Below are 18,887 nucleotides of genomic sequence, written 5' to 3' on the forward strand. Positions count from 1 at the left end.
GCTGTTAGAATTTCATTGTAACATTTTACAAGCTTTCGCATTCAAATTTGCATTCTTTGCTGGTCAATTTCAAATCGTAACAAGAGAGGAACTTTTTTTATAATTCGCTAATAATTCCTTATACTTATCAGAATAAAATGGTTCAGTCCCTTTTGCAATATTGCAAATTATCATCTCCAAGTTTGAAAGGCTGATATATCATCACAAAAAGGATAAAAGTTTCATTATATCTTTAGTTTTTCTCTTTTGCCTTCCATTTCTTCTTCTTCTTGCAAATGATTTTCTAAGAAGCTGTGAATTCAATAAAAAAAAACGTCTTCAACCCAAAATCAATGAAAGGGAAGTATAACGCAGCTAATCCAGAAGAAATAATTCTCATTCACGGTAAAGGGAATAACGGGAAGAAACGGAAGGAATAGAGAAACATACAATTGTTCCCTTTGTTCTGTTTGCGTAACCCTTGAATGCCCAGCTGGGCGGTTGAATAATATTTAGACATTCATCGCTCTCAAAACATAGAAAAGGAAAATGGAAACTATGTGAAAAGGCGAGAAGTCAAGAACATCTTCAGGGATTTTGTTGCTTTGTTTATTTATTTATTTATTTCTCTCTCTCTCTCTCTCTCTCTCTCTCTCTCTCTCTGCTATATATATATATATATATATATATATATATATAAATATATATATATATATATATATATATATATATATATATATAAAATATATATATATATAATATACATATATATATATATTAATATTAATACATATATATGTGTATATATACATACATATATATACGTATATAATATATATATATATATATATACAATATATAAATATATATATATATATATATATATAAATGATATTATATATATATATATATATATATATATAATATATTTATATATGTATATATATATTATTTATTATATATTATTCATTATTCATTTTAATATATATATATTATTATCATATTAAATAATATTAATAAATAAAATAGTTATATATTAATATAAAATGACTAATAATATATAAATGAATGATATAATAATATATATAGTATTAAATTTATTATTATTTAATGTGTATATAATATAGTATAATATATAATTATATATCATTTATATATGTATATATATATATATATATATATATATATATATTAATATATGTATATATATATATTACTATATATATATATATAACGTATATATATGTATAATACACATATATATGTATTTATATATGTATATATATATATTTATATATATACAAATATATAAATACATATATATGTGTATATCATACCATACATATATATACGTATAATATATATATATTATATATATAAATATAAATATATATATATATATATATAAATATATAAATGAATATATATATATATATATACTATATATATTATATCCACATATATAAATAAATATATATATATAGATATATATACATATATAAATATATATATATATATATATATATATATATATATATATATATACATATAGAAATATATATATATATATATACTATAAATATATATATATATATATATATATATATAGCTATATATATACATATATATAAATAAATATATATATATATATATATAATATATATATATATATATATATATATCTATACATATATATATATAGTATGTGTATATATACATACATATATTTACGTGTATATACTATATATATATATATATATATATATATATATATATATATATATATATATATATATATATATATTTTTCCAGCCCCATCCAACAACATGTGTTCTAGGCTAGAAGGTTAACCAACACCTTATGATTCCACCATCGGTAAATCAGCGAAATTTGAAATCAAATTTAGTCATGAAGCAGCCATAATTCAATGTAAAACTCGTGAAATCAAACAAGTTTAATTTTAATCGCTAACTCGAAAATTGGTAGCAATGAAAAGTGGATACACTCTCACAATTTGGTTACTAGGATTGAAAACTGACCATTTGGGTGGTTGGGGGATATAGCGGTGGGTTGGGATGGGGTAGCAGCGTCGCTATGACAACGAGCTTAAAAATTCAAGGGTGTCTGTCATATGGCGATCTATATATCGTGAAAGAGAAATGGACAATGGTTTCTGTGTAGTGTAAATATGCTAAGAGAAGGCGAGCGAGAAAATAGTACAGTTTATTTACAATGAACTCTGGAACTGGGTAGTGGCAGACCACTTAAGCTTTCAATCATTTCATTTAACGTCCCACTGCAATTAAAAGTTGATTTAACGTTGCACTTTGCAATTAAAAGTTGATTTAAAGTTGCACTTTGCAATTAAAAGTTCTGTGATTTAGAGTCCTGTACAGACGTCTATTGTTGTGCAGAATTAGATTATGAAGAAATGATAATTATCTGCATCATAATAAAAAAGATGATCTAAGACTGGCTTCTGCATTTGGTTTATTGGCATACGAATATGTCATGAAAGTGGGCCTTAATCGATTTATGACCACGCCCCCTCTAAGAGTTGGTCCTTTCTTTCCCACCCCCATTGCATCTATAAGTAAAATTACCTTCAATAATTAAAGGAAAATCAAAGGAAATGAGAAAGAGAGGGGGTTTCGAGTGATAGGAAGGGAGATCAGTCATTACAAAACATGATAAGCCCAGAGTAGTAGACTCTAGGAAAGAAACGTGATAAGGCGATAATTGTTCATTTTTTCGTAAACTTCTGAATATTAGTTCCTCAATCTTGTTAAGAGAATAACGAATATAATTAGAGAATATTTTTTCCATTTGTCCATAGGGCTCGCGCCTCCCCTGGAAGTGGGTGACGCCCACCAGGTTAAGAACCCCTGTATTTATTGTCATGATTGTTTAGAGTCTGTTAAATGACATCAGCAGTATAGATTATTAGCACGTTTGATCAGCAACGCCAAAAGATGACCCTCCCACCTTTTTTCTTAAGCGATCTACGGAGGTGACGATTAAAGTCTAACGAGATAGTTACCATCGTCAGGGTAGTTCAACTCATCCATGGGCGTGAACTTGAGATATCTCGTTGGCGGCGCCTGGGCGACCAGTCCCTCTTCCGTCGTGGGCACCACTAGGGCAACGGTGGCGTCGACGCCGGTGGGGCTGACTTCACCTCCCTCCTCCCCCTCCTGCGCAGGTAACGGCGATGTAGCGAACACTGGAGGGCGCGAGGTCGAAGGGTCGCCTTTTCCGTCCACTCGCGCCATCGCTCGTGAGGGCTTTTGCCTGTGGGAGAAAGCAGAAAGAAAATTTGGAGATTAAAACTTGAAATTGTTTTGCGTTATAGCGTGATAGTTACGGTATACAAGGTAGGCGTTACCCAGGTCCTAGCCTTACCCATAGTCGTACTACAAGGTCCCCCTAGGGGGTTAGTTCCATCAGTGTACCTTACGTCGTGGACTGTAGGCATTACTTCAAGTTCTTTTGCAGCGTTCCTTCGGCCCCTAGCAGCAATCACCCCGCCATCAGTGGACTTCATGCGGTACACTGCAGGCATTACTTAAGGTTATTTGCAGCGTCCCTACGGCCCCCTAGCTGCAACCCCTTACATTCCTTTTACTGTACCGCCTTTCATAGTCTCTTTCTTCATCATACCTTCCATCCTCTCCTAACAATTGGTTCATAGTGCATGCTTTGAGGTTTTCCTCCTGCTATACCTATCAACCCTTTTACTCTCAGTTTCCATTTCAGCGCCGAAAGGCCTCTTATAGGTCCCAGCGCTTGGCATTGGGCCCAAATTTTATATTCCAGACCCAATAATGGTAAAGGTGGGCCTTTTCTTTTACTGTAGGTTTGGTTTAGTCGTTTTTGGTAGTTAACTGCATTCTTTCGCTTCCAAAATCTTTGCTCTTCGCGTTGTTTTTTTCCATAAGATCTTGCTCTCATGTTAACGTGAACATTTGATGAAATAACCTTTCACCTGCTAATTTATTGATGCACAGTTTTCCAAGTTTATTGATGCACGTTTTTCCATTGAAAGAACGTTCGTCGAATCTGATGAATACGACACAAAATTGATAAAAGAGATAGGACAGATATGCATCTTAGTAACCTCATGGGTGTGCGTGCGGGTGGGTACGCCAGGTAAGCAGTTATACAAGGCGAAATGACGCATACATTTCTGGGTATTATATGGGCGAATTAAAATCCCCCTCTGCTGCTGGTTGGAAACGGTTCATAATTGTAGTTTCATTTTCCTCTGGAATGATTCCAAAGTGAATTATTCTTTTGCTAAAGATGATACGGAAGGTTGATGTAACGACATCAGTAGTTTATATTGACATATTCAAAGTATTAATGATGGGAGTTGTCTATCGCATAAGTACGAGTTTTAAATCTTACTGAATAAAAAAGTAAAACTATTCAAAATCCAAAATCCATTGATATTCAAAACATGTCATTGATGGCGCTGTGATCCAATTTTTTTTTTTTTTTCATCTTAATACACGACAGTGTCAAAGGAAATAAATCACCGTGTATTGATAAATAAATAAGTAAAATTTGCGCGGTAAATACTTGAGCATTGAAGTTGCACACATTTGCTGGAATCTACACGATTCCGTAGAATCACATCCTAGACTAACTTTGGTATCTGGAATACGGGAGGTCAGAGTTCAAACGCGTCGCCTGGAATCTCTGTACCAGTTCGGATTCCGTTTTGATCAAATGCATTTCCGTTCTGTTTGTGGGGACACCAATGCAACAGTATATCAGAAGTGCATTTCCTGCAGTTGCTGCTTGTCTATAGAAATGAGAAGGAAAACAAGGCCATGAAAGTAAAAAAAAAAAAAAAAAAGAAGAAGAAGGAAAATATATATATATATATATATATATATATATATATATATATATATATATATATCATATACATATATATATATATTATATATATATATATATATATATATACATATACATATGAATAACTTGATCACGAAGTATAAAACGTGATGCTATGTATAAATAAAGGTTTTTTTTTGCCACGAAGGAAAAAATGAAAAAACGAGTTGGCCGAGTACTTTCGGTCCTATTCGGACCCTTTACTGAGGCATACAGTAAAGGGTCCGAATAGGACCGAAAGTACTCGGCCAACTCGTTTTTTCATTTTTTCCTTCGTGGCAAAAAAAAAAAAAAACCTTCATTTACATATACATATATATAATGCCCCACAATTACGAACGAAAGATGAAATACGAGGGGGATCCCTTTAACGGAAATCAATTCCAGAGATGGAATTCTGTGCTTCTCTGATTGTGCGTACGACTTCTGGCATAGTAACAAAATAGGAAACATTCTTTTATATTCTTTTGTGTGTGTATTTTTACCTATGGGAATTCAATTCTGTGGAGGCGCCCCCGTTAATGTATATTGGATTTCTGGTCTCTTTTTGGATATTAGTTTGTGGACGTCTAAGATAATAATGTAATAATGTGATGTTTCGTATCTTAGTTATGAATTTTTTTTTCGCATGTCGAGTGAAACATTTTCAACTTGGTATTCATTTAGAATAATTACGTCTTGCAATGACTTACGAACTTAATGCAGCAGTTCAGAATACTGATAATAACAAACAAGCAGGCAAATAATTTACTTCCTTCTCAATATTTGAGCGTTATAACGATTCTTCGAACGTTCCCCATAAATCTGTTCCCCGTTTTTCAGCTATTTTGTTTTTCGCTTTATGTTGAAAAAGAGTCTCTAAATCTAACAAGGTATAATCTGCTTACGTCACTTTGCAGAATTTCTCGAAAATCCCCCTGCTGGAATTCTCAAAGAGTGTTCCTTATTAATCTCCTGAAGTTTTTAGCGCCTCAGTGGCGTGATCGGTATGGTCTTGACCAGCCACCGCGGTGGCCGCGAGTTCGATTCTCTGGCATTCCGTTGAGGTGTTAGAGATGTGTATTTCTTGTGATAGAAGTTCACTCTCGACGTGGTTCGGAAGTTACGTAAAGCCGTTGGTCCCGTTGCTGAATAACCACTGGTTCCATGCAACGTAAAAACACCATACAAACAAAAAAATCTCCTTACGTTTTGCTCTCCTAAAAAGCTCGGATATTCGTTTTAACGCTTAATCATTTCACCTCACAGTTTTGGGACCTTTTTCATTCGTGAGCACGGAATTTACGAAAGTATTATCCGATGGGTATGAGAAATTCGTCTTCTGATTCTCATTGTCTCAGTCTTTCAAGATATGGTCAGAGAAGTGAAATCATTGTTTTCAAGTGTTATATATATATATATAATATATATATATATATCTATATATAATATAATATATATATATATATATATATAGCTGTTAGTTTTGGGATTTGTGTAGGTAACCTCATTTCCACTTCTACTTTAGTTGGTTACTAATCTGGTAGCTCATTTGACTGATTTTGTTAATAATGGCCTAACGGGCCATCGTTAACAGTTCTTGATTACTTCCATTACAAGGTTGATGTAATTCTTTGGCAGTCAGAAAACACATAGTTCGTACAATTACATGCAGATCGCGTGAGCTTCCGCCTATTATGACTCTGGAATACACCTGGTATGCATTTTTGACCCGATTACATATCCTCTTATACTCATATAATCCTTATGCCACAATTAGCTGTAATAATGTGATGATGAAGTTCAGGCTTTCCAAATATTGTAGTTGTGAAAGAGAAGAAAATATCTTTCACACGTTTCTAATCAAAGCAATTGGAGAGCTTATAATAATTCTTTAAAAAAAATCAAAGTTGTCGTCAGTGATATTTCTTTATTTCAATTTCGTCCCCAAAAAAAGGTGATAATATATCCCAACCTGGCACATTTTCGGAAACCTCTGCCTCCCTCTGTTTTATGACATTGGGCACACGAAGGGTCGCCCCTACCGAGGTTCTTATTCAAGTAATCCCCATAGACACCTCGGAGGTTCCCCAAATCGGCGCCATACCGAGCCCGTAGGCACCGCCACTTCCGGGTCTGTGGACCCAGTCGCAGAATAAATCAATACCTATCTCACCTACCTTAGGCTAAGGTAGACGAGAAGAGAAACTTAGTTTTTTTTTTTTTTCCAGAGCCGTTATGCAGATTTGCTCTTTGCGAATATTGCATTTTTGTGTTATAATACATACATGTATATATATATATATATATATATATATATATATATATATATCTAAAAGGATGAACCGCTATGGTTGTGGTCAGTATTAGGACGGATAAACTGCAAGAAAATATAGCCGACGGATAAATCCCTTCCACACTAGTGGGAAGGTTAATAGCCTCCTGCGCCACTCTTGTATATATATATATATATATATATATATATATATATATATATATATATATATATATATATTCACGGGCCAATCGCGGTTTTGTCCGGTTTAAAATCTAAGATATGCAGTTGATTTGACTGAATGAATGACTTGGCTCAATTTAAATGCCTTAGCAATAGGGCTAGCAAAAGGCGGCTGTGAACAGAATAGTAAGTTTTTGCAGTGAAAAGTATACTAAGCTACCAAATTGCTTCAAAGAAATATATGCGTCCACTAAGATAAAATATAATTTCACTAAAACATGGAAGTGATTTCAACTACAGTCAACTAAAATTTCTAATACCTTTGTGTGAACTCTAGGGTCAGAGAAGAGATGTTTTTCAGCACATAACTCCTTTAAGGAATTTATTTTGATTTTTATGATCACAGTCCTATTTCATAGGCGTTCGTAGTAAGTGTCAGATAGCCTTCGTCTCGTCAGTGACTCTGCTTCCCGCTGACAATTTCTCCCCAACCTGTAATGCATAAGAGAGTCAGCACGACGTGATTGCCTGAGACTTACCCAGCCAGGGATAGTCACGCCGCGTTCCCTTCGCCTCTAGCCATTCCTTCCCCTATACATGTCATTCTTTTAAGTTTAGTTAGGGGAGAACATACCTATAGGCTATTCCCTTATTGGCTTATGTCCCCCTTTATTAATACGATACCTAGCAAAAGGGATGGGGGACCTATGCATTTCATGGTTTACTGCGGCATTATGGCTGTAGCTTTAAACACAAAGCACAATTTCGTAGAGAGAGAGAGAGAGAGAGAGAGAGAGAGAGAGAGAGAGAGAGAGAGAGAGAGAGAGAGTGGCACTGCAAGTTTTCCGCTTTCCTTCAGAAAGGACGAGACCAAATTCTAAACGTTAGCGGTCACGTTCCTAAAATCTTTCATAGCTATACCACTCCCGCTCCAAGTGCTAACCTCCGTTTTGTTTCCAAACGCGTTTTATTTCTAGCCGAATGCCCCAAACGCCACCGGCATTCTACTAGGTCCCAACAGGTGCCCTGAATCTTAGATGATGTGGTGCTAAAAGGGAAACACGCTTTGAAGAAGCAGAGGGGTGCGTTCTCAAAATCAGTATTTCGCTGTTGTTTTTCTGCAGTCTGAAGGCAAAATCATTGAACGTATTCTCAGCTGACTCCTTTATGCAGTGTTTACGGAAACAGTGAAATATAGGTTGTCCTGACAAATATATTCCGTGTTATTCTGTGGTTCCAAGTAGTTTTCTTACGTGTATCAAGAATTTATGGTAATATTTAGCAAAAGAAATTAGGATAATTTCTATTTGATTGCAGTTTTGTATTTTTTTTTATTCTGTCCTATATTTTTTTCACGAACTTCAATAGCTGAGGTATAATTCGCCGAAATCGTAATTGTATCGAAATTTTCAGTGAGCGAGCTTTGTATAAACAAAGCTATTGGAAAAAGAAGCCCACAAGATTACTGAGCGTAACTGGTTTACATGTAAGTATTTACGTAGTATTTTACTTAGCGTTCGAGTGCTTTCAGGGCCCTTCTCAAGAGACATCTCTCGAGAGAGGGTCACAGATAGGGCCTGGAAATACTCGAGTGTTAAGTAGTTACTATGGAAATACTTACAAGTAAACAAGTTATACTCGATAATCAATGTTGTGGGTTTCTTTATCCACCTTCAGAAGAAAAGTGAACGACGTTTTTGTTTGGTTCAACAAAGCTATTGTTGCATGTGCAGTGAGCTTGTCTATGCAGACATTCGATACGCTTTGTAAGCAAACCAAATAACCGATGTTGTGAAGCCTCAGCTTTGGATAAAGACCTATTCATTCATAAAATATTTCCATTAGACTGTGGACTTGTCCATTATCAGTTAAGAGATACCAATTTAGAGGTGCTATTGAAACGTCAGCTGTCAACCATAGCACTGTGAATCAGCAGTGGATGAGTGAAGAAAAGGTTGGGCGAAATAGGGATATAATCCAACCGTAGAACCAAACTATCAAAACCGCTCTGTTCAGGCTTGATCCAACTTCGAAGTTCGAACTAACTACTGGTCGTCATATCGGTGACTGCAACAGTGCTTCCGAATTATATTTGGAAACTCTGAACAAGCAGTGTGCAAGTGATTACGCATTTCGTGGAAAGAGCGCTTTCCGAGCGTTATCTGTTGTTAGGTGTGATTCGTAGACAGATCACAAGCCTCTCTCAGTGTGTTGCACTTTTGCTCTACTTCTCGTGTTTTCGTATCATTATCAAATGACATCATTTTTCAAGTCTCTGAAGACATTATTGATATCTTTGAAATCCGCTGTAAATATTATTATTACGAATATCTTTCATGTAAGCCATTGATTTGAAATTCTGAAATTCAAGCTTCCAAAGAATATTGTTTCGCATTTTTATAAATGAATATTGTTTTTAAGTCCTCGGAGACGTTATTAATATCTTTGATATTCGCTGTACGAATATGTTTCCGAGGATTAACCCTATCCATATGGAACAAGCTCACATAGGCAATTGAATTGAAATTCAAGCTTCCAAAGAAGATTGTTTCGTATCATTATAAATGAATCATTTTTTAAGTTCTTGAAGAAACTATTGATATCTTTGAGAAGATGAACCCTTTTCTTATGGAACAAGGGACCACAGGAACCACTGGCTTGAAATTCAAGCTTCCAAAGAATACTGTGTTCAATAGAAAGAAGTAACAGAAGGTAATAGGAAATACAGAAAGAAGAAATCAGTCATTAGCAAAGAAAATAAAAGCAGAAAAATAAAAAATAACTGAAATATAACTGCCTTCGATAATTAGCACCTGACACTCCAGGAGCTTCAGGAGGTGAAGATTTATCTCCCTTTTAATAAAATATAAAAAGAAAAAAAACACGAAGAAACAACCTGAAGTTTCACCATCTCTCTAATGAGGACGAATTCAAGAATTATCATGACAGAAATTTAAGAGAGATTTCGAAAAAACTACGTACGGCTAAAACATGCAACCCGGTGACTGGAAGGAGATGGTTGTGAACTATTCCAGGCGTTATCTTATAACTGCTGTATGACGATAATGGAAAGGCAAGGATTAGGGAACGAATCCTTTTAGCTCTTGGCGTCAAGGATTGTAATTCGATGACTGTCTCCTGCGACGTTTCTCGCGCCCGTGTGTGCCCCCCCCCCGCTCTCTCTCTCTCTCTCTCTCTCTCTCTCTCTCGTTTCGATACGCAGCCGAAGAAGAGAAATTGTATTTTTTGTAAGCGTTCCTCTCCTTATTTCATACGTTCAGATTACATTGCCATTAATGTAATTTTCAGGTGCTATCATACTGGATGTTTGAAGTATTATCTACAGAAATTTACGTTGTATAGTGATGCATATGATTTCCTCGCGGTATATACCTTGAGTGGCCACAAATCCACCCGTAGCGATCTATCCAGACCTTGTATGGTATTACATCATCAATCAGAATAAACTATCATTCACATCCCTGTCACCTACGCAGTGTGTGCAGCATTTGTCAATAGTATATCGTCTTCAGGGTTGACCACGTTCACCACACAAACCATTTTCTGAGAAAGCTTAAAAACGGATCTCGTCTTAAGCGCTGTTTTCTGGTAACATATCCGAACAAAGAATAAGTTTATGTACGTACACCAAGCTTGATGTCCCGTGAATCCCTCCAAATCACCCTAGGCTTCAATGTAGTTTAGCCGTGCAGTTGAACCACAAAGAACAGTACCGGTATTTATTTTGCACAATATTAAAAGAGTCGAATCGGCTCTCAATGCCACTGATAGGACGACATTCAAAATTGCCACGTCGTATGAAGTAAGCTACGCAATTCTACATGTAACGTGATATTTAATCGCTTTGGAGAGCAAGGTTTATATATATATATATATATAATATATATATATATATATATATATATATATATATATATGTAAAGGGTCCGAATAGGACCGAAAGTACTTGGCTATCTCGCTTTTTTCATTTTTTCCTTCGTGGCAAAAAACCTTTATTTATATATGTATATATATATCTATATATATATATATATATATATATATATATAATATATATATATATAATATAATCAATTTATTAATAGCATAACATCGTGGATACGAATTAACATTGAAATTCAAATAAAAGGAAATAAAATGAAGTTTATAATACACGTGGTTGTGGCGCTCTTATGAGCAGCCAGCATTCTGACAGCGTCGTAGGATATGAATGCATAAACCATTATGCACCAAATGGCTTTGTTTTTAAAGCAGTCTGAATATAAGAGAGCCTCATTAGACTAACCATGAAAGGAGATTCGGACGAAGGTCAAAGGTCAAGGGGTCTATGTCTTCTGGGTATTTTTCGAGTGCAGAAAATCACACCTAAATCCTCACCAAAGATGAAGTTGTCCCTCGAGGTAAATCCCATCTTCAGAACACCAGAGGATTAATTGGAGATGTCTTTAAAGATATGGAATCATCCTTGTAATTAAAACAAATGGTGATATCCGGAAGTTAATGCCTGGATTCGTACACCAGATATGAAAAATTATGACGCTACGAAATTTTACTAATATTTGTCAGTACTACAAATGAAGCTTATTTTAATACCTATTACTTTGGATAATTAGAGGGTAAAAGAATTTTAATTTGCATTTTTTTTATAGGTATTATATCTTTTATTTGGGAAGATCTCAGACCTTTTTATTCGGGTTTTACATGATCATATGATAGGTGGAATCTGTTTAGCCTGGGATGTTTTCTTCACTGTAGATATGGTAGAAAGCATTTTAAAAATGAACAATTCTAAAAGGACCAACAATATATCCCTGTCGTTTTTATTGACTTGGAACATAGGGAAAGGAAATTAAATTTGAACATAGGTAAGGAAATTAAGAAAATATTCTTTGATGTCTCCTCTTGGTTAAGTATGTCATTCTACACAATACTTCTTAAAACCCTCTAGACTACTACACTCTGGGCAATGTCCTTTTGCTAGCATAAGTTAACCTCATGTGAATCAATCATTGGCGAATTTCCTTCTCAAGGGGCTTTGATTTCAAGTTAGTGAAACAATGGGGGCTGTAACCGTAGAGTTAAAGCTCTTAAAGACAGTTGGAAGGACGTTCACTTATGATAGGAGCGACCGTCAGCTGTAGGTACCCACAGGACACACTCAGTGGGTCCTGGGTACCCAGATGCACATACAGGGACGAAAGTTATCGCACCTTAAGTAAAGGGGAACTCCCTTTGATGACGGAAACAGGTTGCTATTGAGAAGGGAAAGTTGTAAGTACGTCTTCTTTGTGTCAGAAGATTCGTCGATAGTTCTTGCCTAATTGACGAAGGAGAGAGAGACGTTGCCTTGCATCGGGATTCGCGCTATTTCTTCGCTTGATTGTTTGAATATTCGTCGAATTTGGACCTGAGCGACGATGTTGATGAGTAATGTGTCTAGTAACTATAGCTGGTTCACTTATGGTAGATTCCTGGGTGAGCCCTATGCTTACGAGACTTGTTTGGCGGCCGCTGATTGTCTGGGAGCTGCCTACTTCCCGGTACCAGCGGCCAATCAGCGCCCGCCAAACAAACGTCTTGTAAGCATGGGGCTCATTCAAGAATCTGCCTTAAGTGAACTAACTATAGTAGGTTGTATTTCTGTTGTAAGGGTTTTCCTTTATGTTCTGTTCGGTAAATAACTATGAATTACGTGCGTCGATATCGAACCTCCATAACTTATAAAACTGTGGCAAAAATTCAGAGATAAATCGGACATTGAAACAACAGAGGTATTGCCTTAGCTTTCGTAATATCATATACAATTACATTAAACGAATTCACCATTTTTTTTATTATTGCTTATTTTTCTAAAAATTAGATCAGCCCCATCCGATTAGCTTTGAATAAACGCTAGGTACCCTTGAGAGAATGGGTAACCGAGTCGTGTAGCGTTTTGAGAGAAAGGAAGAAATATATCAAAGGAATGTGCAGGGGAAAAATGAAAAAGAGACAAAAAGGGGGAATAAGAAAGAAATATCTCCGGTCTGGTATTCTCAAAAGGTAACCTTCCGGACAACTACTTCTTTTCGACAGACGGGAAAAAATAGAAAGAAAAAAAAAAGGGGGTCACTTATTTTGTGGAAGACGAAAAATGCAAAACGCTCGCTCAGTTCCCCGGGAATAAATCCAAATGGAAGGGGAGGAAGCATTTTAGTCTTGGGGGGTTTGGGGGGGGGGGGGGGGGGGGGGGGGGGGGGGGGGGGGGGGGGGTGGGGGGGGGGGGGGGGGGGGGGGGGGGGGGGGGGGGGGGGGACGCGAAACCAAGTGAGATAGAAACGAAGGAAGCTGCCAAAGAAATATGAAGGTTTTTGCTTTTGTTTTTTATTTAAATTTGCTCAACGAGAGTCTCGGGTACTTTTTCTTCTGAACTATTCCGAGTTGTCTCTCATTTCTTATTTTCGCTTTTAGATGGTAAAGAAATGAAGGTGAATATACACTATATATACATGTATGCACATAATACAAGCTTGACTCGCAATACTATAGGTACTCTGTTTTTTTCCATCTGTCCATCCGCTTGTGGTGGTCGCGCATGGTAACACTGCGTCCCGGGCTTTAAATAGTTACGCTATGTGTAAGTTTTAGTTAAATAAAAGGATATCTGGGTGTACATTTGCAACTGAAAAGTGTTTTAATAATTTACTGTATGTGAATTACACCGTTAATATTCGAAATAGGATATTATTTAAAGACCGGGATACAGTGTTACCATGCGCATACACCACAGGCGGATGGACAGATGGAGAAAAAACAGAGTATATAGGTAATATTACATGCCTTTCAGCCATGAGCGATCTCTCTTGAATACATTCTTTAATAATTAGTCGCACACCCAAAAGATATAACCCGCTATCCAAGTTTCAGTTGAGACAAACACCTTCTGTTACCTGATATTGCGTTATCGGTTGATAGAGGATAATTTTCTGAAGAGATCGTAGAAATGAACCTTTATGAATTAATGAACAGAGCCCGTAATGCCTTCCAGTGGGATGTGGATTGTATATGTCATTCCACAGAATTCATAAATAACTTATAGTAATTCTCGGTTTGACTTAGTAGTACAGTTGAAATTAAGATCATCGAAAGACTAATGGGTTAATGATAGCAATAAAGGCAAATGTGTATATGAAATTTAAGCGAAGATTTATATAATTTTCCCAAGAGCTTATTGAGGAGAAGTAATGAAGTTTGAAATTCGCCGTCCGAAGATACCAACAAATCCAGATTGGAAGCGTATACATTTCCAGTGATAAGAATGGCTATAACAATCGTGGAAAGCCCAGTTGTTGTGGAAACTCTCCCGTGCTTAAAATGCGAATAGACTCTGGCACGGAAAGAAGATAGATCGATCACGACAACAATGAAGAAACAGCTGATGCTGAAAATAGAAGAGCGTTCGACCGAGATCATGAAATCTCCTTCAGTAAGATTAGGACCGCGGATGCTGCTGTTGCTGCAAATCTTAAACAAGGAAAAGATTTAGAAAAAAAAAGTATTGGGGACGACTCGGACACGATCTACTTGCTTTTCCCGGTTCTTATAGTCTTCAGGCCTTTCAGAGAAGTGATTCTGGTTTCCTTTTTCCGGGTTAAACCTTTCTATTTTGTTATTTTTACCAGGCCTGGACTAGATTGGGGCATTATGTTGCAGTTTCGTGCGCGTCTGAACGATAAAATGGTATTCGTATCGCCGAAAATTATTCGTAGATGAATGTGGACTGCTAAACATTTTGTTTCAGCTACATGATTTAATCGCTCGAAACATGTATATATTTTTTTTTTAACTAAGCAAAACATGTATAATTTTCTCCAAGTATGTTTGAAAGAAAATTTATATCTCTTGCCGAAATTCTCATATTCTACTCAGTGGATCTTTTGCTAAGATAGCTTCTGTAAAAGTCCGTTGAGAACACCTTCGTATTGACAAGGATTTAGGCACATTTGATAAAGGTCATTCCGTACGGCGGCCACAGCACGGAACGGATACAAGTATAAGTAACTATAAAACCATTAAGTAAAAAGTCTGTATTACGGGAGTATATATATATCTTACGAGGTCAAAATGATGCTCGTTTCAATAATTGGAGAGAACTCCTAGCTGGAAACCGTAACCTACCTTCCAAGTTCCCTTTGAGTGTCACCGTCTGAAGTTAGCTGAAAATCAAATGTCAAACTCGAGGCTGATTCAAACTCCCGCTATTACAAAAATATACTTTTTCATTTCCAAAATAGCTAACATGGTCTACTTGGTATCGGATATGAACCTAATTTGCAAGAAGTTACCCTTGCGGGTTTGCAAGCATTGCACACTGAGTAGTTTTTCACAAAATTTTCCTCATCTTTCCACATATTTTTCCAAAATGTTCTAAGGGGAACACAATAAAATAAAAGAGGTTTAGAGTTTGTGTATAATTTAATAAAACTTTACAAAGCTTTCGAACCCTCCCATGGCTTCATCTTCAGGAAAAAAAATGATCCCAGGGAAGGGTTCGAAAGCTTTGTAAAGTGTTCTTAAATTATACACGAACTCGTAATCTTCTGTTTTTTATTATTATTATTGCGGACCCCTAAGAACAATATAAAACCATTATTGAAGTGAAGTATCCCATAATCTTCAGTCAATTAAAATAACTACCCACACACAAACGTTAATTTTTTAAATATTTCAACGTCTTACATCATCAAACTAAAATCGTAACGATACAGTGATTTTCTCAATTAAAAGAAAGGATCTCGAATAACGTTCGTATACCAACGACAAAATGTGGGAGATTCTATCCGACAGCCCCAATCGCCATAAATCATATTTATTACCGAGCTATCTCTCTGGATTTGGGGAGATTTCTTTATCGTCTGTTGCCAGAAACAGCCATATTGGCTTTCTCTATCTCAGAGCAAGGATTTTGTCTTTTTATTTTATTTGATTCTCTGTAAAGATGCAGACACATTAATGCGACCAAAGCTGCATTCACTCGCAGGCTTGCGCATGTAGACACACACGCACATTATCAATTATAAAAAAAATTCCCCTTCGGTTAACATATATGAAAATATATTAATTCCGAGGTAGAGGGAATTGGATATGAAAGGACAGTTGTAGCTTAATGCATGTATATGAATCACGTTGATGTGATAAAATTCATATTAAATATATATTATATATATATATATATATATATATATATATATATATATATATATATATATATATATATATCTATACACTATACAAAAGCAAAAGTTAAGAGAGAAATCTTCCCTTCTCATTCTGCTTTGATCTTCCGGCATCCCATAAAAAAATGAGACGAACTTTTTTTCGCTCTAGTTGAGTGATTAAAATATTTCGTGAATACCGGCTGTTTCCAGGGCAGTTTTGAACTAAATTCCACTCAGAACCTTTGCTTGTTGTTATGGAGGATGCACCTTCTCCCCCCTCCCCCCTTTTGAACCGTGTCAGCCTCCTTTTGCCACCACATCTAGATGCAGGTCACCTGTTGTGACCTGGATATTCGTTTGCAGAATGCCGGTGGCGTGTGGGGCATCCACACGCCCAAAAATGGGCGCTTTTGAAAACAAAAACAGGGTTAGGGCTTCGAGTGAGAGTGGGAATGACAGCATCTTCGAAAGATCCTGGCAACGTGACCATATGACCATATCGAATTTGGTCTCGTTCGTTCTGAAGGAAGGTGGAAAAGTTGCCGTGCTTTTCTCTCTCTCTCTCTCTCTCTCTCTCTCTCTCTCTCTCTCTCTCTCTCTCTCTCTCTCTCTCTCAGAGCGGGTTCGCGAACTTCTGGCTCAAACTTCGACAGCGCTAAACTTCAGTTGGTACCTCTATTTGAAGTATTACTTTCCTTCTTGGCGAGTGGCACTGCCATCTCGTATCATGCAAATCATCTGAGACGAGGAAGAACCTGACTGTGTCATGAAGTGGAATTTTTCCAGCTCCTCAGAAGAAGATGCGTCACAGTAATCCTACGACGTTATAAAGTGTTCTACAACCATGCAAAGCTTATGATTTTCGAAGAACTACTTCTCATGGGCAATCTATCAGACATGTAGTACATACTTTATAGAGCTCCTCTGGTATGAGTTCTGTCAAAACATGACAACAATATAAAGGTAATTTTGCAATTGTAAACTACTTGCAACAATCATTATATTGTTGTGCATTTTCTGGTAAAAGATTCAGATATCGTAATCTCGAGTACATAACTCGCAGAGTAACTGGTGTATGCAATACATTACGGCTAAAATAATAGAATGAAGTCTCTATTGAATGTTCCGTAGATCGATTAAGTCCTCATTTAGACATCATCGGCTAAAAGTGTAGGTCTTGAAATATTGTACAGTAATGTCTATCTGCTTTCCCATCTATTCTGGCGTCCAGTATATTGTGTCATCAATGAGTGAATTTTATAATTATTATATTATTATTATTATTATTATTCTTATTATTATTATTATTATTATTATATTATTATTATTATTATTATAGATGTCTGCATCATGCTTAACATTGCTGCTGCTGAAATAACATTATAAATAGAATGGCATGGAAAGGCAAATAATTAATCATTGAGTCCCAAACCGCCAACACCACCGCCCCCCCCCCCCCCGCCCCCCCCCCCCCCCCCCCCACCCCCCCTCCTCCACAACATTTTGAAATCTTTGTATTTATCCGGGTCTTAAAAACGAAAGCCGGAAAAACATGATCAAGAATGACAGCACACAAATCAGAAGGGTCCTAACTGTAAATTCAAATTCGAAATGATGAATAGAAATATCAGAAGAGAGAACATTTTATTATCCATAAATTTTCATCTTATAGAAGGGAACGTGGTATTATTCGAAGTTGCTGGACTGTTTGAGCTATAGTAGATTCACATCAACCGTGCATTTGATGTCTAGCCCCGTCCCTTACGACGCTCCTGATTGGCTGTTGATAAGCCAATCACAGGTCTGGAAACTCTCAGTCTCTCGAGAGAGAGTTCACATAGGCAGGATGTATGTTCCACCTCTCCTGAGGTATACGTTTGAAAGACGTATCCCTCAGAAGAGGTGGAACATACATCCTGCCTATGTGAACTCTCTCTCGAGAGAGTTTCCAACCCTGTGACTGGCTTATCAACAGCTAATCAGGAGCGTCGTAAGGGACGGGCCTAGACATCAAATACACGGTTGATGTGAATCTACTATATCTTACCGCCATCCATTTGGTGAAATCAAGTTTACCCTTAAAATAGAACGTCAGCTCAATTCACTAAGTTTATGAATTAGCTAGTAATGTTAAATTATTCTTCGTTTCAAGATTTATTAAATAACTAAGATTGCAGCAAGTCTTTTATAATAAAGTAGATAATTTTTGATCGAGGAAATATTTGTTCTTTGAAGTGATTTTTGCCTTTTTTTTTGTTTTGGTAAAAACTTTACTTTGGATAAGAATTCGAGATGACTTCAATGCAAATTTGAAGAGGGAGCTTTCATATTTACCAAATATTTCAAAT

At 36.1% G+C, this 18,887-nt stretch overlaps 1 protein-coding gene across 1 annotated transcript in view; it reads right to left on the reverse strand.

Moving 5' to 3' along the window:
- Positions 1 to 18,887, reverse strand: part of LOC135214927 (uncharacterized) — a 96,415-nt gene that overhangs the window by 12,900 nt on the left and 64,628 nt on the right. The window contains exon 2 of the mRNA XM_064249415.1: positions 3,020 to 3,270. Coding sequence (XP_064105485.1) covers positions 3,020 to 3,251 — 232 coding nt within the window. The 5' untranslated portion in view covers positions 3,252 to 3,270. The remainder of the gene's footprint in view (positions 1 to 3,019; positions 3,271 to 18,887) is intronic.

This window comes from Macrobrachium nipponense, chromosome 46, assembly GCF_015104395.2.
Source record: "Macrobrachium nipponense isolate FS-2020 chromosome 46, ASM1510439v2, whole genome shotgun sequence".
In the NCBI taxonomy this organism is placed as follows: Eukaryota; Metazoa; Arthropoda; class Malacostraca; order Decapoda; family Palaemonidae; genus Macrobrachium; species Macrobrachium nipponense.